General features: G+C 40.7%; 1 protein-coding gene across 21 annotated transcripts in view; it reads right to left on the bottom strand.

Moving 5' to 3' along the window:
- BBX (BBX high mobility group box domain containing) overlaps nucleotides 1–23075 on the bottom strand; it is a 149284-nt gene that overhangs the window by 23473 nt on the left and 102736 nt on the right. For 17 of the 21 annotated variants that reach the window (XM_074811633.1, XM_074811671.1, XM_074811556.1 and 14 more), the window contains 7 exons: nucleotides 20140–20220; nucleotides 17775–17855; nucleotides 12470–12550; nucleotides 9128–9208; nucleotides 6004–6919; nucleotides 4971–5109; nucleotides 1618–1766 (listed from right to left, as the gene is read on the bottom strand). In XM_074811633.1, coding sequence (XP_074667734.1) covers nucleotides 1618–1766; nucleotides 4971–5109; nucleotides 6004–6919; nucleotides 9128–9208; nucleotides 12470–12550; nucleotides 17775–17855; nucleotides 20140–20220 — 1528 coding nt within the window. The remainder of the gene's footprint in view (nucleotides 1–1617; nucleotides 1767–4970; nucleotides 5110–6003; nucleotides 6920–9127; nucleotides 9209–12469; nucleotides 12551–17774; nucleotides 17856–20139; nucleotides 20221–23075) is intronic. The other 4 variants (XM_074811519.1, XM_074811538.1, XM_074811525.1 and 1 more) reach the window with 3 other exon arrangements.

The following is a 23075-nucleotide window of genomic DNA, read 5'->3' as shown; positions in this document are numbered from 1 at the left end:
TTCATGTGACTGTTTACCATCTGCTACAGTGCAAAGTCAGCTGGGTTAGTTTAAAGAGCCCTTATTGTCAGCTAGAGGCAAATGCTCCACGGCCTCCTCCGCAGGGCTGTGCCAAAACTACTTATATCAAGCTTGTAACCTGCCTGCAGTTGTGTTTCCGACCTTCCCTTGAGGCAAGGTCAAATATATTCCAAAGCTTTTTTAAGTGATGCTTACAAGGATAAAAATTAAGCTCTTGCGTACGAACCTAGCCAAAAGCAGAACGCAGTTCTGGGCTACCTGACTAGAGGCAGCATTCTAGTGTGACATTCCCAAACAACATAGGGCCTTGCAAAATTTTTAGACGTACAGACACTTGAACAGGTAAATACTGTAGAGAGAAATCCAAGGAGCTATTATTACAACTTCAATTGCCAGATCATGGTAGATGAGGAGATCTTGTTCCCAACAGATGTTGCTTAATTAACCACCGTATTATAATACTGTAAAGCAATTCATTCATGCTCATTGAAGAAGTTCTGTCAAATACATACCATAAAAAAAAATGAAACGCATTTGAAGTCAGAACTCACTTGGTATTAGCACAAGTCTAATTTTGCAAAAGTGACTGTTCCACATCTAATTATATAAATACAAAAATCAATACCAAAATTGGCATGTACTAGAAAAGAACAGCTGCTCAATCCTGCACACTGTAATGTGATTATTTGTGAAGCATTCAAAAGGCATAGATCTAATCCAGGGTCACCTGGCTAAAATAGCCGTATTAGATCTGAAAACCTGCCAGTCAGTGGAACTACCACAGCAGTAGGAAAGGAAACGAGCTTCACATTGTGAACTGCGCATAATGAGGATCCTTTTGTCTTGTAGAATGACTGATATGTCATTCCTTCATTTTGTGATGCTTCTGTACTGTATATATACATCAGTATTTCTGCCACAATCTAAAAGCAGTTATCTCCCTACGACATTCTCACTTCTTCACTACTTCTGTGTCACAGGTTGTCTGAATATAAAACAACCAAACGTGTCATGAGTTTCTCCCTCCAAGAGCCTCAGCAATGGAGCTGGGTATGGAATCAGTTTTCCTGTCCTCTAACCCTTTTTTATCATGTCAGGACATTTTTGCTCCAAACTTACGATAGAGAGTTAACATCTCAATGAAAAAAAAAATCCAAACATTTAATTCAGACATCTCTGGTAGCTTATGTTTTAATTTACAGAGCCTAAAATTGCAGTGAAATACAAACTGGCATGAAACTACGTTTTGATAAATGTCAAAAATGTAACCTTTTGATCACCTGCCATTTCTTCCCCATTTTCTCCTGGGAAAACTTGTCAAATTCACTTACCTCACAAATATTCATGTTTTCAATAAATTTGCTTGCTACGAGGAATAAATTTCACGTACAAACTTTAACCAGCTCTACTCAGCATGAGTGTCAAGAGTACAGCCTGAAATCTAACCCAGGTGAGAACCAACTAAATTCAGTGCTAGAGAAATGTTTTGTTTAACTTCACACTTTTCACATATAACAATAAAGTAAGAATGTATAAATTCCTGAGGTTGGAGTAGCACTGCTGTTGCTTAAGAATGTATTGCACATGGTAATTTACCTTTGCTGGATTTTGGTTGCTCAGATGAGCCGCTTCCAACCTTCCTCTTTTTCCTCGGAACAGCTGAATTTTTCCTGTCAAAGGTAATGGGACTGTATTGAGGAAGGCTGTTGAATTTCTTTTCAAATTCCTCTTCCAACTTTGCTAAGCTAAAGGGGAAACAAAACCAATCAAATTAAATGTAACTCTGTTTCCGGAGAAAAAAAAGAAATTGTTTAGGAGCATGTGTGTGTACACACATACCTACCTACACAGAGAGGGGGAAAGAGATAAGTGCACACACACTGTAAACATCAAACTAGTATATATTAATCCATTTTTGGGATGAGAATTTACACTCCAGCTTCTGCATTTGTAACTCAATACAAACTGATTACATTAGCTGCATATATTAACATTAGAAAAAAAAAAAAAATCAATGTCATAGTGGTGACAGTTAGCTCTGCTGCACAGATTTGTACAGGAGATTTATCTGTTCTGTGAGGGGAATGACAAATGACAATAAAACCAATAAATAAACAAACTAATAAAATAACTTCACATAAAAGTCCTTACACCAGAATGAAAACAGCAACAATTCAAATCAGAAGAAAAATATCAAGCTATTCAATCTTTCAAAAACCTGATGCTTTGGGGTGGGAATTAGCTTTGTATTTGTTCTGGGGGATTTTATTTGCTCCCCTCATATTTTACTTGTTGCGAGATGGAAAATGCAACCAGCTCATGCTTTCATGAAACCCAATATCCCTCATACTTCAGCCCAACCTGAATGACTGTAACTAGATTACCTACAACTCAAGAAATCCACAAACACGGTTCTGTTGTTCCTAACAGCCAGATGAAAACAAACGACTCAAACAGGATGGTATAGCGTGGCGTTCCTGGCTGTAATGACTATGCTGGCTTCCATAAGCATTCTGTTCTGGCAAATTTTTGCAGTCAGGCAGGAGCACAGAAAGAAACTGTATTTTAATAAAAGGCAGTGTGAACAGCTAGGCAGATTATAAATAGTACTGTCAATGACAGGGGAACAATGACATCTTCTACTTGCCCTTAATTCCGTTTGCTACAGAAAACCTGAACTCAACAAGAGTTGCCATGACTGTTGGAGGGATGGCCCTTACACACTGTACACTTGGAAGCATCACAAGAAACATGGCATTTCTCTCTGCTCTCTTGAAGCATCACTTCAAACAAATTGCATTCTGAAAGCTTTGGTACACAGAACGATACTTCATTTTATCTCTACAATCATTACTTCTTTCTGTAAGCAATCCTCCATCTTAAAATACAGCCTTGACTCTCGGCAGACTGCATGCATGGTGGGGTTGGTATGTGTTGCTTCTGTGTGTGCGCACACGTTTTGTTTTGAAATCACAGAGACATCCGACATTAGTGCTGCTCAGTACTGCTACCTTTCTCTTCCACGCAGATGCTCCCTGACAACCACAAAGCAAGCCGATTTTTTGCTCTGACAGCTGTCATACAATTCCATCCTCTGCCCCAGCTCCTCTCCCACTGCCTGTTGCTGCCTGTCCCAAGGGCATATGAGGGGCTGCAGCTCTAATTAGGAAGGCCCAACCCTGAAAGCAGATGAGCTGCCATCCTGGCTAGTAATTTATAGCTTGTGTGACATGGAGGCAGTGGAGAGTGCTGCTATCACTATGTCAGTGATTAATTATTAAAAAAAAAAAGAAAAGATCATTCACATTGTCATGAATTTTCAGAGCATCTCACAAGCCTGGTTAGACACACGTAGCTGAGCTGAGGTCTTCATGCTGTACAGCCTAGTCCTGCCAGGAGATACCCGCAGGCAGAGCACTGCTTGGCAAAGGAGTGGGCTGCACATGGACAAAGCACACCTGGCAGGGACCATCGGGGAAGTGTGGGCAACTGCTGCTGGAGAAGGTAAGAGAACACGGGGAGAAAGACATAATGCCCAAGGGGTGAGGACCCTCCCTCCCTACACACACAATATAAGGCTGAAATGTGATGCTGAAGGGAGCAGGAAAGAGCTAAGAGGAGGTAAGAGCAGCTCTTCAAGTAGCCAGAAGATCAGGTAGTGCAATGAACAGGGATAGCAGATACCTTCTCTAGCACTTACGCTCCACAAATTACCAATTCCAGTAAGTAATATTCATTAATGACGTGACTGAATCAAGAAGCAAGATTGGCAAATATGTAATTTCCACATCCAGCCGGCTAACAATGGTAGTATTTGTTGAATGAATTAATTATTTACACATTTTTCCTAGCTACTTTGAATAAATAACTTGTAACTACTTTTTTTATTTTGGCTAGGAGATGCATGCACTTTTCACACCATTAGGTGTGAAGAGTTTTCAATCTTTCAATTCAAATTTAAAAAGAAGTTACAAAACTTATATACAATGCACTGAAAATACAGAAAGTATTCCATTAATTTTTCTTCACTATTCCAAGCAAACAAGACTCGAAGATTTTAATCAATTTAATATTTTTGCTGTAAAGTGAGCTGCAGCTAAATTTCACATAAACTAGGTTATTAAAAAAAAAGGCTACTGCAAGCCTGCACAAAAAAAATTATTACAGTTTTAAGCATGAAGTGTGGAAAATCTACTCCTCTTTAATTGATTTTCACCCTCTGAATTCAGATAATTGGAAGTCTTCAAGACTTTGCAAATAAGTATGAATGGCTAAGCAGATTTAACTACTATGCCTGCAGTTAAATAAATCTGACAAAAATTGTTATTCATATACTAGAAAAGTAATTCTGTGTAGCCTTGCTAAATTTTAATGCATTTGTAATCATTAATTATTCTTCTGATATATTTAATTTCTTCATGGTGTACATGAAGAGTTTAAATATCTTGTCTCTACAATGGAAAAATGATGTATTTATCATAATTATTTGCCAATATTAGAACATTGTTTACTCTTCCTCTGTAAGCAATCTCTCCAAGCAGGCAGAGACATCTTTCTTTCTATTCTAATTCTGTTTATGATGACTGAACACCTACACAGAACTTCAAATACTGCTTGCAAAGTGCTCTGGAAATAAAAGTAAACCTCTTCACCACCTCTTGAGTGGGTAAATATTGCATGTGTTTTTAGAAGTGAGCAAATAATGTTACCCAAATCTGTGTACAGTAGTGTAAACCAGGAAAGATCTCAAAGGAATTACTTTGGTATATAAACAACAGGTATCTGGAGTCTGACTCAGCCCAGAGGGGTTTGTAATTTTCAGGAATTCTCTCTAATTGTGATCATTTGGGTGCTGGATGCAGTTCACTCAGCTGCAATGAAGAGGACTCACTCTTAAATTACCAGGCTGACCTAACTCAAACTTTGAACAATGTTAAGCTGTAACTTACCCGAAAACAAACTCTTCCTTTGGCTTAGGCTTTTTCAGTTTTTTGTTCCCACTTGTCCCACTTTGGGAAAAAGCCCAGTTTTCTTCATTCCAGCATCCTTCATGGTCTGAGGAGTTGCCTTTTCCTGAGCTTCTTTTTCCTGGGATGAAGGCAGAAAATTGTTTCTTATCTTTAGAAAAATGTGCCAAAACAAAGTGGGCTCAGAAGGAACTTGTGTACCCATTCAGCACTGCAACTTATTATGCTTGACCTTCTAGAAGGTGTTACGAAACATTTATTTATTTTAAACTGGACATTGATGATATTGGCAACTATTTCCTTTCCACTTCCCCGTTTTTTTTATACTACCTCTAAAGTCAGGATCTCTCAAGGTATAAAGGAGGAGAAAGAGATGAGCAGGTTTACAGTAATAAACTACCGTAAATTACAAGCATCTTTTTCTTTTCTGACTGTTCTAATCACACATATAAATCTACTAACTGGAAAAATAAATTTCAAGACATCTCACTGAAAGCTTCCAGGAATTACCTCTAATTTATCCTTCTACAACATAAAGGGTTCTCGCTCACCACCTACGGCAAAACTAACAACCACAGCAAAAGCACAACACATTTGTCTCTTGTAGGACTGAGAACTATGCTCACAACCACAAGAGTTGTTTATATAGAAACAAGCTAATTGTTCAGGGTTACACACAACACAAGCCCTGCATACATCTATCAGCAGGCTGACAAATTAACCAGCAAAGCCTTTGGTCAGAAATCTTAATCTTGGATCATGAAAGACAAAAAGGGAGAGGTTAAGAGTTTGTGGGGCAAGTAGGAACACAGGCTCCAGAAGAACTGCCCTGGACCACAGAGTCCATCCCCTCCACCTGTCCCCAGCCTCTCAGGTGACCAGACACAGCATTCCCATCACACACTGCTCAAACTCCAGCTTAAACTCCAGCTTAAACACAGACTTTTGCTTTTCCTCCCACTCCAGGCAGGCTTTTGTGGTTCATGCTGTAAATGAAACACTCAAAGCCACCCACCTCTGTCCACGTTAGCACGCAGAGATGTGAGCATGCCCTCTGACACCAGAGTTTTATAAAGAGCACCTTTGCAAGATCTCTCCGATTTCCTGGAGCCACAGGTTTCTATCTTTTTAACACAGTCACTGTCCTCAGTTTTGACCTGTCCTGGTAAGTTCTGGGGTACCACCTCCTCTGTTGGGGTCAGTGGTTCCACTTTAATGTTATCAGAAGCCTCACACGGTACTTCCTTGCTGGCTGCAATACTAAGGAAATCGGGAGGCTTTGATTCTTTGGTGGTCTCCGTGGGTTTCTCCTTTGATGTTTTCTTCTCTTTCGATTTCACTTTTTTCTTTGGTGATTTTGTATCCAACACGCTTCCCTTCGCATTTGAGACAGGGCGGGTTTTTTTGCGGGGAACTTCCGCAAGTCTCTCAGCACCCCAGTCCCCCTTTGCAACGGCTTCAATCGTATACATTACGCTTTCAATGTCCGACTCTGAAGACTGTCTCTTTTTACAAGGTTTCTTGGGGGTGGATTTTTCATTTGTGTGCCGGTCCAACTTATTTTTTTTCTTTTTCTTCTTTATCTTTTCTGGCTTTAGCCCAAGGATATTCATGTCAGCCATTGAAAGCTCTGGAGAACAGCACATGTGATCCTTTGTGTTATCATTTCTCTCAAAAGGACTGTTCTCCATTGCAAGACTCGTAAAATCTCTGCATTTTGCAGTTTGTGATTCCTCAGCTTTTGTCTCATTCCGGTTTTGCATTTTCTCTGTCTCTGATTGTTCTAGTTTTCCTTTACAGGAGTCTTTTACTGTTGTTTGCTCCAGGTCTACTTCCATTTCCTCTGGAACTTCCCCTCTCACATCTTCTGGTGCTTCCACTTTTGTTTTCCCAGGTTCTTTCACTTTTACTCCTTCTGAAGCAAGGCACATCTAAAACAAGTTTAAGAATAGTCCCATGAAACAAACATCAATTGTTAACATTACTTACCTACATTAACAGGAGCATTACAGAGGCAATCCCTCTGGCATCTTAGCTCAGGAAAGCAAACTATGCTAAAGGACAGTGCTGAAAAACACGCTGAAGCCCTACTGAAATGGATGTGACATGATGATAGCTAAGTGCTAGAATAAGGCTAGCGGGTTCTACTGCTCTAATAGAAAAAGACTCCAGCTGATCTCCGTAGTGTTTCCACAATCCTTTGAGTGCCTTTTATATAACCTGGAAACCCACTGCTAGACTGATTTTCAGAATACCCTAAATGCATCAGAACAATACAGTATCTCTCACTATTGTCACAGACAGGTTACTTGAAATCTCACATCCATACCCCCTTCAACTCCCAAATGTCCCTATATACAGTTCTTTCCTCCATTTTCCAAATGGCCCTGAAGGAGAGGGAAAAAAAAAAAAGTTAATTGAATCTCAGTAATCGAGATTATTTTCTTTTACTTGAATGTGCAAAGTAATTTGGAAGGTACTAAAAAAGCCTTCCAAATCTTTCTTCTTGTCACAGACTTATTTTGCAAAGAACTGCAAAGCAGCAGTGGTTGCCATGGTTATTTCCTCCTGGAGATAACATTAATGGAAACCAAAACCCTCATACTGTCTGAGGAACAGCAATATTCAAAAAAAGAGCTGTAAAAAGGTCCTCAAACTGCCATGTTCCTGCAGCGCTGACTTGGGAGATCCTCTCAGTTTTGGATCACCTGTAAGCTACGCTGACTGCTACAGAAGGTAGTCCCTCACAGCATCATGCAGCTGCCCTTGGGAAAACATGCTTTCTTCTTCTTACTCTCCCTTTCAAAGACCCCAAGATGAATTCCCAGTGCTATTTTAAAAACAAATGTCAGCCAAACAGCCACCTGGAGCAAAATCAGATGGAAGAGGCTTGCTCTGAACAAACATGCGGAGTTTCCCCATCCTGCAGCTCAGCCCACAGGCCATGTGGTCAGTATGGATGTACCCTCCAGATCACTGGGTTCTCTCCAGGTCAGTTTTAGATTTCTCAAATCAGCAAGGCATTTTTTCCTTGCCAACTAAAAATATCTCTTACACCAATATATGTATGAGCATAACACCAATGATAGAACATGTTGCAGTAAGTTTCCGAAATTCCTGCTGCATAGGGTAGAAACTCCTGATCTGGTTCAGGTCAAGCTAGGTTCAGCATTAAAAACACCGGAGCTTGGGCAGCACTGTGTCTATAAGGAAGCAGTTACATTATGCAGAGGAGAACCCCACAACTATGCTGAGGTGGATTCTTGGTACCGAGGTACTTCTGTGACTTTTTTACTACACTGCATTGTAATTTTTCAAAAGCTGAAGATCAATCTTTAAAACGCAACTCATTTAACAGCAATAGTATTCTGTCAATTCAACACCCCCCCCCCCTTCCTCACCAATTCTTTTTTCTTTTTTACCTTTGCTGCTTCTGAAGTAGCCAATAGTACAGAGGGCTACAGATATGGCTACAAAAAAGTGATTTCTGTTCTGTGAGCTCTAAATAAACTTGCAACTCATAGTCTAAGATTGGGAAAGCTCAAAAAAAAAAAAAGGCTTAGAAACAAAAGAAATACAACATTTCAATAAGAGGCCTTTGGTTTTAACTGTTCCCAGAAGGAGGATCTGTTGAGAGTATCACAAAATTTCTACAGAAGTTATTGATCTGTTTATTCTCCACTTCAAAAAAAACCAGTAGGCATGAAAAACAAAAATAAATGAAAGCAACTAATGACCTTTTAACAGGAATTTGTAATGGCAATGCCCTAACCTGAGTAACAGACTAATTCAGCCCTCTCTTCTCAACTCCTTGCACCCCCCAGCCAAACCAAACACTCAAAATACCGAACCCTAAAGAAGGAATTGAAACATTTTCAATGGTGACTGGAAAGTCCCTTTGCTACCAGGGACTGGGACGTCTCAGCTGCAGCACAGACTCTTGGAAACCTCCAAGCTGACGGCTAGTTGGGGGAAATCTTGACTTGTGGCACCCAAGCCACTATATCTTATGCTTCTATAAGCAACAATGTAATTTTAACTGTAGCACTGTTCTACCTTCCAGACTTTGGCCATCAACATCATTAACTTCTCCACCCCACTGCACCTGTGATAATTAGTCACCAGTGTTTTAATATTACCTCTGCCAGCTGAAATAATGCTGATGTTCCACACTGTTTTGTTAAATCAGAAGGACCTGAATGGGATGTACTTGAAGAAATCTAAAGAGAGAGGGGGGAGAAAAAACCACAACATTCAGTACAAACTTTTTATGTTTACCACACAGCTTTTGAATGCACTGTTTCCTCCCTCTTCCCAAAATTCATTCATAAGATTACATATTGAAAAAGAAGTGCAGACCTGTGCATGCTGTTATAAATAAAACCACCATTGCTCTGGTGGATAACACCACTGGACACTAAAAAGTATCTACAGATTTGGGCATCCTCTTGTCAGGACTCCCTTTGAAGAGTAGGATGAATGGAAGCACACGCTCTCTTGCACATGAACAGACTCCAGCAGCTAAGCACCAATCTACACCAGCATGCAATCCAGCTGGTGGTGTTCTTGAAGGCTTAGTTAGACATGTGATCGCAAAATCGTTTCACTGTCATAGCTTAAGAAGGTTACTCCTGTCAGGCTGTGTATGGCACTGCCTGTGGGTGTCCTACGGGACTCTCAGAGATGCTATGAAACCAATGTGAAGTAGGAGCTGCCCTCAAGCCTTTGGTAACCCTTTACTACTCCTGAGAGTACGAGGGGCTGTCTGGCAAGCAGGTGGACGATTATTCTCCAGAATTTTTTCCTGTATCAGGCCATGATCCTCTTCAATACTTCTGAGAGTTTTGTATCAAGTTTTGAGCTAGGTGCAAAGTAATTACCTTTTTCTAAACAAATCAAAAACATCAGTCTCAGCATTGGCCATTAGTATGAAGAAGAAAATGTTCTATTTTTAAGGACATATCTCACAACCTCTGATCAGGCTTGCACGTTTCTTATACTTCCTTCCTTAGAAAGAGGTGGAGTTCTAAGGACTGGGGAACTAAAGTGTTTACAACCTTTTAGCTCCCCCTATCCCCCCCCAAACTCAGTTTTCATTGCTCTCAACCAACAAGGGCCCACAAAATTGATTTTGCCGAAATCAACCCATCACTGCCATAAAGGAAATAAAGAAAAAAGGTTAACAATGCTATCGCTATGTCTCCTGGAAGATGAAGCTCTTCACAGCATCTCCCAAGCTCTGACGTCGCTTACAGCCAAGCGTTGTCAGTGCTGTTAGCGCTCTGCGGCAGAAGCAGCCTCCCTGCCTTGTGGAGGTGGGGTGCACCCCTACCACAGCCTCCCCGCACTCCCATGTCCCCACACTGAAGGCTAAAGACCAACCATGCATTTAGGACAGCAAGAGACTCAGCAGAGCTGATCAGCAACAGCCTCCCAGGCTTCCAACTGCAGAGCGGCTGCTCCAACCGTTTTCAGAAACTTAGAAATTCTCAGAATATTTTAGAAAATAATTTAACCCACTTCTGCATTTTATTTTATCACCATCTGTGAAATATCAAAAAGGAAGGCACGGGGCAAGGGGGGGAGGGAAGAAGATAACATTGGTTAATGCACATAGAGACGAAGGAGGAGCAGTGCAGTGTGGTGTGCTGAAGCAGACAGGCTCCCACGCACCAGAGCCCTGCCACGCCAGCAGCATGGAGCAGCAGCCCAGTCCCCTCCAGTGCACAGCATCTGTGGTTTGGAGTTACAGCAGCATGGCACAGATGTCTGCCAAATGAACTTGCAAACCTAAGACACCCTTGAGGTGATAACAAACAGAGTTTATTTGGGATGCTCCAAACCAGGTCCTGAACTGCTACCTGAACACTTAAGCTGAATCTCTTATATTTTATTTATCCAATTACAATCCAACACTACAGAGATTTCCAAAACTGGAAAAAAAAAAAAATCAATAGCACTAATGTCAAGACAAGGAGGATGTGCTTAGCACATCTGCCATGCTTTTCTCAGTTTGAATCAGAGCCTTTAACATTCATTTTGTATACTAAATTAGGCTTGCAAGAATCCATCTGAGCAGTCACTGAGAGACAGATCACAGAAACCTGTCCAACATGCAAACGGCATGCTGCCAGACTTAGCTTCACTTTTTCCGCCAACTGCAGTTCAATCTCTGTGCTCCTGTGGACAAGCACCTGTCCTTCGCCCAAATTAGGGCTTCACAAGCTGAACAGTCACATCATGATTTTTAATGCTGACTTCTAAAAGTCAGGCTGCACTCAGCAACAGCCTTACTCCAGAACAGCACCACTCAGAGCCTGCTGCTGTCCTGTAAGAGGACACCTCAAAAACTTCTGGTGTCCCTGACTAAAAGTTACCAGCCTTTCTGCTGTCCCAGGGCTGCAACAGTCAAATACCCTTATGGTCACTGATCACGTTAGGTGTAATCACCCTTGTACAGGCACTGCTGACCACAGAGCACACACCCACAAACTCTTACTACTACCAGGAATTGCCTGTAGGGTAAGGCAGGCTGTCATTCACTCATATAAGTTCCTATGAAGTTAGATAGAAGCATTACTATTCATGGAACAAGGCATGAAATACTTTCATTTCAGTGCTTTCAATCTGTCTTTTTTCCCCTGAAAGGGATTAACCTCACCAGCAAGAATATATGGCTGGATGCCACTAGATGGAATCCAGAGAACAACTTTCCTCACTGAAATAGGATGTGATTTTGAAAAACAAACAAACAAAAACAAAAAAAACAACCCACCAAGCAAAAAAAGTGTACGACTAAGGTGTTAGCATCCTCCCTTATTTACCTGGAATACAGCATGTATCTTTCAGTCACCAAGAAGAATAGTATTTGCACATCAAGCCTCAAAGGTTTTTGAGTGATTAATCCATATCAAAGAGGAGATCCTCTACAAGGTCATATTTAAGACTCACAAAGAATTTCTAGGACTTCTGGGAAACCTGACCTAGTATTCTTGATTACTTCTGACAGCTGCCAATTTCAGAACTTAACACACTGCTTCAACTTCCAAATCTTCATACAGATTCCTGATTATGTCAAAGTCTACTTTTCTCTTCTTATTCTTCATCTCCGATTCAGCAATGCACTTTCCAGTCCTTATAACCAAAGCTTTACTCTGTGAATCCTGGTATCCAGCTCCTCACTGAGTGCCATTGCCTCTTGAGTGCAGTTTTTTTTATAGTTATAAGGCTAATTATTATAAAAAGCGTAACTTTTTCTGTGCGGTCTCCAAGAAACTATGCACATAAACAAGTGTATAAAGAAAAGCTAGGTCCCTACGGCCATTACCACTGCCTAATTCTCCTGCTATTCCATTTTCTACTGACTTATGTTTCTGGAAATACGAAATTTGACACTAGAGCAAACCTTACACAGTTCATACTTTTTTTTGGGAAAAGATACACACATCTTCCTATTGTGACACTAATGGGTATAACTTTACCTCTGCCAACTGGAAGAGTGCCGACTTCCCACAGTACTTTACTGGCTCGGGACTTGACAACTGGGAAGTATTTGATGAGATCTAGGTTTTAAATGAACAGAGGAGAAAATATTTCAGTGCCACACAGGAAAGACAGAAAGGAAGGGAGAAAAAGAATGAAAAAAAGTAAGGAGTTAGTTAAATCAGTTCCTTTTAGATCTTTCTGGCAGAAGGCCCTACTTCAGACAGGCTGTCCCATCCAAGAACCACTTAACAGGCATTTAGAAGTCAGCAGGATCCAAGCAAATACAGAACTTCTTCCTTAGATTAGGCTCATCGATTCTCTTTGACATTTATATTGTCCACAGCCAATATTCTATCAAGCCATCCGTTTTATGTGACTAAGTGAACAAGACATACCTATTGCTTAAAAACATCAACTGTGGTGACCAAGGTTAAATAAAAGTCTCCTGGAAAACCTGGGCAGTATTTCCCATTTGGTTAGATACAGAAGAGGGCCATTTCCCCTCACAGGCACTGCTTGTTTCACTTTAGTTAGAAAAAAGGAGTACGACCTTACATCTGGAGATCAAATCTAACCTTCTACATAGATGTTGGTGTGCCAGCACCAGTGCTGAGTAAATAACTGCCACTGCACTTCAGGGAATTGCTTTTACAGCCATATTTTTTCTGACCTGTTTCCAAGGGCAGCACTATGAGTTCACCAACACAAGAATTAATCATTAGTTCTCATATATGACCTTTTTTGGCATGGCATTACACAGTAGTATTTGACCTGGAAGCCACTGAAAGCCCTAACATTAGGGGCAAGACCACCAGTGTTTCTGTGGCACCTGCCTCATCACAAAAATCATGCTATGACCATGATCTTTCAGATGCAAAAACTACCATCTTAGACCTTCTCTTTGGATTTCATGTCTTTCTTTTGAACTAGTTTATTTGAAGAGTTTACTTTCCAATTGTCAAGAAGAATCATTACACACACCTCCTCCTGTCCCCCCCGCCCCGAACTCCAGGACATTCATTTTACTGAAAGCTATTTAAAATACTAGAGTGTGCATTAATAACAATTTTTAATATTAGACTAAAATAATTCAAAATCCTAGTTTTGGTCTGAGACAGTTCAGTGAACCTGCTCAGGACCCCACTGGAGTAAGTGATCTTGTACGCTGCACTTTGCAGGAAGAGGGCCTCAACTTTTTATATTTCTACCATAATAAATTCTCAGCTCTTAATGATTTTTTTCAGTGCAGTATGAATGGCAGAAGGGACAGAACCAGCCCCCCCGCCAGTGAAACATAACCTGAGAACATGCAGGCATATCTTGCCTCCTGATGTACCATGTGAGGAAAGGGTCAAGAATTTCGTTTTGACAAGAGGATGGGTGCTCCTAACAAAATGCAAGTGAGATTCTTGTAATACTAATAGAGAGGAAGCCAACATTTCACTTCAGAAAAAAAAAATTGTCTTCTTAGTCAAGAAAACAAACTGCAAGAGACATAAATATAGAACTTGTTCTGCCAAAGTTCTTGGCCAAACTTCAGAAGAGGATGGCTGATCAATCAGCTCTCACTGAGATTACAGATCTCATTCCTGTCCTAACACCAGCTTCCAGTTTTAATTAGAATAATCAGAACCTGCAGTACTGCAACCACAAATAGCCACTTCTTATTTACAGGTTTAACTTGGGGATCATTAGGATCAAGTTATCTTTTATTACAATGCAGGTCAGCATTTTAGCTACTATATTACATTCTAGTTTGCAGAAGAAGCATGTGCCATGGTACCACTTTTTAATTTCCCTCCTAGAATAGGCATTCCACTTCAATGTAGATATTTAATAATTTCAGTAAATAGGCAAACAGCAAATATATTCGTCTATTTTCTTTAATGGCTTTACCTGGGAAGATTACAGTTTTACTTAAGGGAAAGCTGGAAGAGAAGATACTGACTAGCTCTCACACTCCCGATTTCAAGGCATTTTGACCAAAAGTTTTGGATTCAAACCTTCTGTTCAGCACAGAAATAAACAGAGAGGGTTGCCTGCAGGCCTGCTCAAAGTGACTATGTCAGAATGCAGCAGGGACAAAATCATCCTCAGGCATGCATTTTTCTTAAATGATAGTAACCTGATGGACTAGCAAAGAAAATTCCACCTTGCTTCATATGATTGGTTTTTTTATTAAATCACCTAGAGAAAAACTTCAGAAAAGCAGCTGAAAGTAAAGAGTTTGGGGGTTTTGGGTTCATTTTGTTTTTAAAATGTTTAAGCTAGCAATTTCATTGCTTCTACTCTCTGGAAGCATTTTCTTTGTTTAACAACGTATGAGAGTTTAGCTAAGTAAATCTAAGAGGTACTCTTGTTTCTTCCCAACAAAGCAGTCATCACCATCTGTTTGCATTTGCCAAACACACAATCAGTAAGACCAAGAGAGCAAGGGGTCCCATCTGCTCTGCTTCCCTCACATGGCAAGGAGGATGACAGCAACCAGCCCATGTGAGCAGACAGACTGCAAACAGCCACCACGCTAAGGAACACAGCCCACTGCTCAGAAATCACTGGCCTACATAATGGCTTTCCATAAAGGTACCAATGAGAAAGACAAAAGTAGGTCCAAGTATTTGCAACATCAGAACAGAATGAGAAAGCCAAGAGCGTAACTTGGCAATACTCTGAAACTTCAGAAAACTCTTCAGAGGATGTCACACCATCTTCGAAGACCTCCAAGGTGCTTGCCGGCACACCCACAGGACCCAACAAAGTCTTACTCCTGGGATTTACATCATCTGTTGTGGCAAGTCACTGGGCAGGGCTCATTAGCCATATCCTCAACAGCTTTAACTGACGACTACAGCGCTTGGGACAGACAACCAGATGAAAGACTGAGGCTGTAAAGACGAAAGGAATCCCATGCTACGTCTACAGCTCTATAATGAGCTGTTTCTGAATGACAGGGGACTTGTACTCCTGGGGTAAAGGTGTCCATTTGAAATGACAAATCTACTCAATGGGATTGCTGTCTTCACAAAGAGGCACTCTTACTCACCCTGCTGCAAAGGCGGCGAAGAGAAAGGGAACATATGAAGAACACCCAGCCAGAACCAAAACTGAGCTGGGACAGCTGCCAAAAGTCTCCAGGCACATCCGACCACAGCACACTTCACATTTCTTCACAGGTCTGCTTGGCTACTGGCTAAATAACTATTTTCTCTCCTTCTATTTTTTCTTTTGTAGTACTGTACATTACTGACAGCAGTCTACAGCAAATTGCATACCATAATTTAGCTTACTAAATGCAGTAATGCGTTCATATAGACAGGACCCAGTAAGAAGTGGCACAGTAAGGAACGGGATTTTTGCCAAACCTGACAAAGACACCCTGTGCAAATGAAAGCCCTTATACTTGAAAGAGCACAAGCAGCTTTAATAGCAGGGGGAGAAAGCTTAAAGAGGTTCTGCAGCATGCTCAATACTTTCCCCTGGAACAACCTAAATGAAATCAAGCTGCACTCTAAAAAAACCCCACCATTTGTCTATTGCTATAGATAAAACATGGTATTAGTTAACCATGACCAACAAGGGTTGGGTTGGTTTCTTTTTTTTTGGGGGGGTGGGGGATGTGTTTGTTTTGTTTTGTTTTTTGCTTTTCCAGGTTCCTGTGCCTTATTTCCAGATACTGAAGAAACAACCAAAAAACCACAACCCCCTCCAGACTGCATGCACATTTTAATATTTTTACAAGAAAAAGTGATTAACCCTGACTTTGAAACTGTCCACATCAGTTTCTAACTTTTTAAGCACCTCTTCTACCTAAGAGTTGATGATTCATACATGCACTCCAATGTGGGAAATGATCTGGCTCAGTGTAGTGGTATGCAACTCAATGCACCGTCACAACCATATGACAATTTTCAGGTTTGTCATTTTGTTGTTCGTTCAATCAGGAGAGGAAATGATTTTAGGTTCTGTGAAATTTTTGAAGTATGGCTAACTCAGGCTTTACATGGCAATTTGAAAATGCTGTAATAAGGGCAATTCATACCCTGTTCAACTCTGCAAATATGTAAAATTGCTGTTTGATTAAAATGTAAGATGGCTAAGATTTTTGAAACTAAGTTAGCAGATTCACTTGTGCAGTATTTTGCAATAAAATTCACAGGAAATGTTCTCCAGCTTATATATTTTACTTGGTTTAAAAGGTTGGCTTCAGCACATGGCTCCATCCTGCTCAATTCTATTAATTTTCTCAAAAGAACTTTCCAAACTAACTTGTAACTTTAAAAAAAGGTGGCACATATGAAAACATTTTCATGATTAGAGATATTAACTCTATTGTATCTTTTATAGGGGTGTTTGTAGTCAGGTATTTTATGGCACCTGAATCAGTAAATTGTGTTTTCTTAATTGGGCCTCCTAAGAAATACATCAGGGCCCATCCTAGCCAAGCTAAAAACACACAGTACATAATTACCTTAACATTTAACAGAAAGAAGCATGCTGCATGTAGTCAAACCTCTGTAAGCACACGGAATAACAAACAGGGTATCTTTTCATCCCATTGTGCTCTTCCACAAAAGCACCAGCTCCAATCCCAGTCTTTTCAGACACACCCTGAATATACTTTAGCATAACTGACTCTGCAAGCAGTACCAGACTCCCCCAAATGGGCAACAAGAGTGTATGTGTGGAAAGTCAATTCATGAAGCACATTAAACACAAGGGAGAAGAAATTCTTAAAAGCAATCTTTAAGAACTCCAAATCTTCAATATATGGAGGAAGAAGGATATCTTACATACTTATGGGTAATTTATAGGCTTTATAAGTCACCACCTAACGATGCTGTTTCACATCCTTGTAGCTGTTGCGATAAGCTTCCTTCGACCTGCAAGGTTATTTTCTAAGGATTCCTGCCTCTAGGGCAGTTGCCACTTCACACTGCTGCAGCCTTTTCCCATAGGCAGTGCACAGTGTCATTTCAGAATATCTTTTATTTGTTGTTCTCCTAGATGTAAATTAAAAGGCCATCTGAAAAATATGTCTGCAGTGGTCCTTTGATATAGGAGGCCAGGTAATGTTGACAAGCCCAGTATCCTTTGTGTATGCTACAGCTGGTAGAACTGGCCAACATCTCGGTCAGTCACTGGTTATTCCCCCCACATTTTTCTTAATACAATGCTGCCACGAAGATAAACATCTACTGATGGGAATCCCTTATAAGACAGGGTGCTTAGCCATTCAGTGACAACTCTTACTGGTTCCTTGCTTCCCCCCCAACCTCCCCCACCATATTTCAGCCATTATACCTCAGCAAACTGAAACAATGCAGACTCCTCAGTTTGTCTTACAGCTCCTGGGACTCCAGGCTGTGATGTGCTTGAAGAGATCTGTCAGGGAAACAAATATGCTTGTATTACCCAACTCCTCAGTTTCAGTATCAAACTTCAACATGCTAAATTTCTGATCCATCATAGAGAAAGACTCCTGGTACCTAAGAGCATGCAAATGAGTCCCAGCACACCCATACAAGGAACAGTATCTGTTTTCCTGAAGACAAATAGATGGGTGATCCATGAAATGCTGATCTTGAATTATTTTTCACAAGGAAAATCTTTCCTAGGATTAACAGAACAGGCTAAAACTTTTTTGAAGGGTTTTTATTTGCCCGCTGATATGTCAAAACAGGGTTAGCAACAAAAACTTAACACTGCATTGTATTTCACAGGTCAGTGGAAGACCTAAGACAGCAGAATACTGTTTCTGATAGAGCACAAATTGCTACTTAGCACAGAAGGTAAGTGTGGTCAGTGGTACAATACGTGCAAGTACTCTGAGATACCAGATCTATCCCAGACACTAAGGTAACTTAGTGTCAATTATTTTTGTTGCAAATGACACCTCTGATTAATATCAGGCCTTGGTACAAGTACCAATTATTTTGCCACTGACACACATACCTACCATGCACTGGTTAGGTGCAGCTTCACTACAGGCTGTTTAACATCCTTGAAAAGTAAGACTAGCTAATATGCATTTCTAATTACTGATCATCAGTGAGCTACTTCTAAACTGCATGTTTTAGCGGTGCAGATGAGCTTGTTTCCTGGCACCCATTGAAGTTCTTCTTCCACGGGTAAGGAAAAGTCAGCAGTCAGAAGCTCTTAGCAAGAGCATATCTTGCACCACACAACACAATTCTGGCCTGCTACCACATGGCCCTGTCACTTTCCTGCTTGGGCACTGTAAACCATGAACTGAAACAATTAAGTGAGCTGGTATTTGTCTTACTCTTTTAAAGACTTAGCAGTGAAGTTCAAGCAACAGACCATTCTCAAGAGGAACTATACAAAGTATGACATTGCTCAGCAGCAATGACAGTAGAAGTATACAAAATAGAAGTATAGAAAAACTTCTGACAGCAGAAGTATACAAAAGCATCTTAGAAATACTGGAAGATGGATGTTCAATTACCACCATAGAAGCATCATAAGTGACATTGCAAATAATGGATTTTAAGAAGATTCTAAGTATTGCTTTTCATTGCCAGCACACCAGGCATTTCCTCTTCCTAACAAGAAAAGCCAGCAGGCTGTTTAAGAGCCTAATTACACATTACCTACTTCACTCTGGCCACTACCTTTAATCAGAAATAAAGTATCAGTGCTCTAATTTATTTCTAATACATTTTGAAAGCCTCAGATCTTAAGTTGGAACCCAAGGTCTTCTGGGCTAATGTTAAAACAAACAAACAAAAAACAATACAAAACAGAAAACCTGGTGTATTCTGTGTGCTAGGATTGCAATGTATCTGCTCCCTAAGTGATGATGTTTAGGGAGGAGTATGAAGGTGCACACAGCAATGAGTATTAAAGACACAGGAGTCAGATTCACAGCTGGTATGAAAACAGGTAGTAAAAAGAAGCCCCTGATATGACAGAATTTCCTTCCATGTGCACGTACTCAGTGCTCCGTACAATCAACACTTATACACCTAAATATTTATGTGTCACTTGATTATGACCATTTCAAAAGTTGTAAGGATACCAACAATGTTTACAAAGGACCTGAATTCCTCGCAACCTCATTCTTGTGTTATTTATGTCAATGAAATCCATTAAAATTTGGATGAAATAGTGTATACATTAAATAAGCAAACCAACCACCACAACTGCACTTCTAGCAATAACTGTAAACATGCTGACAAAAATATTGTACATAGCAAAGCTAAAGCATAGTTGCATAGAGCTATTTGGTGCTTATAGAAGAAAATTTTGAAAATTCCAGAACTACAGTTATTTTTGATGGAGTCAACAACTAAAGCAGCCACAACAGATAAAGGAAATAATGTAACATCCAAATACACGTTAAAATTTTAGTTAGTAAGACTCTAGTTTAAAACTAAGTGCAGGAATGACACATCTCTAAATTACTGCTTAAACCACAGCTCCATTATTGCACTTAGGGCTTCCATCACGTTCCTAAACGCACTCTCCTGCACTTCAAGCCTGACCTATCTACCTTATAAACGAGCCAGTACCATAAACCCAAAAAAAAGGAACAAATAAAAGCATGAATTTTAGTTCAAGATTTTTCATTTCTCTTTCAGTTGAACATTAGATGCTTCTTGAAAAGGAAACACTGGGGAAGACAACCCTTTTTAAAGAAACTCACCTCTGCGAACTGAAACAACGATGACTTCTGACAGGCTTCTGTAGAATTAGTTGCATCAGACTGGCAAGTACTTGAGGAAACCTGAAACAAGGAGGGTGCAGAGTAAGACCTCAAAGGTGCTTCTTTCCAGCTAAGAACAACAGTGAACAAAACGAAATACCAGGTACCAGTAACAAGAAGCAGTGTTTAAGAGAAGAAGGGCAATCTAATGTTTCAGTCCTGACAGGTTAAATCAAATTTAGAGGTGAAAACATAGTTTAGCATCCATTTTAACGCTTTTGAAAATCACCTAAGAAGCAGCACAAAAATATCAGTTTTTTTTTTTTTTTTTCTTTTCTAATTCCAAACTTTGCAAAATAGTTTTATGCAACAGAATACTAAACTGATGATACTGGGCTACACACACAAATACCTTGTATTGGTGATGTTATCAACACTGCTATATCTGTAATTTGTACTAAAGAAAATTACTTAAAAGCTAAAAAAAAATTTTCTGAAGACACTGAGAGTTGCTAAGTGACAGAAATACTTATTAGAAAAATAATCCCCAATCACCTAACAGCATGAAAATAAGTAGTTAAGGGTATGGCAAGCCTAAAATTGCTCAAATAATGTACCTAAACATCCATTTACACAAGCTTATGAGAAGCAGTGCAAGAAGGAGTCATAACTTCTGAAATCAAAATACAAAGAAATGACTGTTCAGAAACAAGTCTTATTCAAATTAACACAGAGTTTAGCCATACTATTCTTATTAGCCAAAAATGCATTAATCAAGCATTATTCTATAAAGGAATTGTATCAAATAGGATACATTCATTAAATGCCACATCTGAATGTAAAAGATTTACATGTGTAACTCCTAGAAGCACGAGGTACTGTTAGTATAAAACAAGGTATGTAACATGCCTTATAGGAAACAGCAGAAAGGCAGGAGGCTTTGTGGGATTTTAGGAAAAGTAACAAGACAGAAAATTTTCCCTAACAATCTTTAATTTTTTCATGAAATTTCAGTTTATTTAAAACATTTTGATGCAAATGTGATCTTTCTCTAACTCACTACCAAAACAAGTATGTCAATACCATTTCTTAGTGAATGCACACATGAGATTTAGCTAGCAACTGCATCTGTTGCCCGTAAGCACAAAGCACCACAGAATAAGCAGGCCTACAGCACATGCAGTTTCTACTGCTGCTCCTGCAGCTGTTTGTCCGAGATGCTTCAGCACCGCAATAGCACCAGTGGCATTTTGTCTCAGGAATCTGCTACCCACACTCCCCTGAAAACTCTAAATCCAAGTGCAGCAACCCACAGGCCAAAGGGAACTATACCACTCGACAATTTGCGTATGTACAGTCGAACTTGTTTCCTTCCTGCTGTAAAACCAAGCAGTAACAGTGTCTCCTATGATCTATGCCTCCATTGTATTTATTAAACACCAAGGAGGACGTTTTATCAGTGTACTGTGAGAGTACACCAACCCAAAGGCTTACAAAGAATGTATTTTTAATGTCTGTCTTCTGCTTTTCCAATGCTTTGTGTTACTGTTTATACTGATGTAATGTTTATTACTGCTTTTCTCATGTTTCTGTATGACCTGTTTAAGATGTCTGTGCAGCAGCAGTGGTGTGGATTCTACCAGGGATGCATACCAATCTTGCTGCTGTGAGTGACCCATCTCTGAAGGTCTAAGTCTCTGCACGGGTGTGAAATATGTAAGGATGCTGCTTGCATGCCTGAGCGCTCATTTGGTTATTTCAGGCCACTTTGCTGGTGGGATTCTCCCAGGAATAAGCAAATTTGGGATTCAATTCCCCATATAACTTAAATTTTCTGCAGTCTGACCAGCAGCCTTACGTAGCTTAGCTTGCGGTGTCTATTGAAGCAGTTTGTTCACAAGTAAAGCCTATTCAATAGGCTGTATGAAAGGGCACTACTTTGCTTCGGAGAAGTGATGTGAACGAGGAAGCCATGTGAAACCTCTCCGCTCCCCGAGGCAGGGCCATGCGTGCCTGAACTCTGCCCACCTGCCGTAACAGAGACCGTGGCTTCGCAGCTTCCACCGCCCGGCGAGGGGCACGTCCATGCCAACGTGTCAACACGTGCCCCAGCTGGCACAGCACAGACCAGCTCCAAGTCAGGAGCCGCTGAGCCGTGCCACCCAGGAGCACCGTGCTGGAGTGGAGGAGCTCCCCCGAGGGGGGCTGCTGCAGCTCAGCCCCCTGAAACACCAGCACCGTAGGGCACTGGCCCCTCAGTCGGGTGGGTGCAGAGAGGGAGGACGAGCCTTTGTGCTGCCCCCGAGGCCACGTGCTGGGGTTGGGCACAGCTCGGTCACCCTTGTGGCGCAGGAACCGCACGCTGTGGGAGGTGCGAAGTTCAGTTTCCTACAGCTTTGTGTGTAAAGGCCAGATTGCTGGTGCCCAGTAATTCGAAGGCGATTTTATGGTTAGAACAACCATACTTTTCCTATCAGTTTCCGTTATTTTTTAAAAAGTTAATGCTGTTGCCTTTGCTTGACAGAAGCACTAATTTGAGCTTGTTTCTTCTACCCTGCTGCTCCCCACACACTCCTGACTGGTGGGAAGTTTGTTATCTCCAAGATTTCTAACCTCTGCCAGGCCAAACCTGATCAAAGTGTTAAAATAATTACCCGAGACAATGGATGCACAGATATTGCCATTGCGTACGTTTCACTTCCTGCTGTAATAAAACGTCCTCAACATCTCGTTTCTTCTCCTTCCTCCTCCTAGTTTACCCTGAGCTGCACTGAGAGATTTTTCACTTCTGATTTACACCCCGGGCAATACCACCTTTTGCAGACCTGGCACTGCATGCAACATAACCTTTTGTTCTCAAAGGGATGGAAACCACAAGGACACCGCCTCCGTAGCCTCCCTTTGCCGGCAGGTTACCGTAACCTGCTCTGACGTGG

The sequence above is a fragment of the Strix aluco genome, chromosome 2, assembly GCF_031877795.1.
Source record: "Strix aluco isolate bStrAlu1 chromosome 2, bStrAlu1.hap1, whole genome shotgun sequence".
In the NCBI taxonomy this organism is placed as follows: Eukaryota; Metazoa; Chordata; class Aves; order Strigiformes; family Strigidae; genus Strix; species Strix aluco.
The sequence above is the reverse complement of the archived record's forward strand: the minus strand, read 5'-3'. Positions and strand labels throughout refer to the sequence as shown.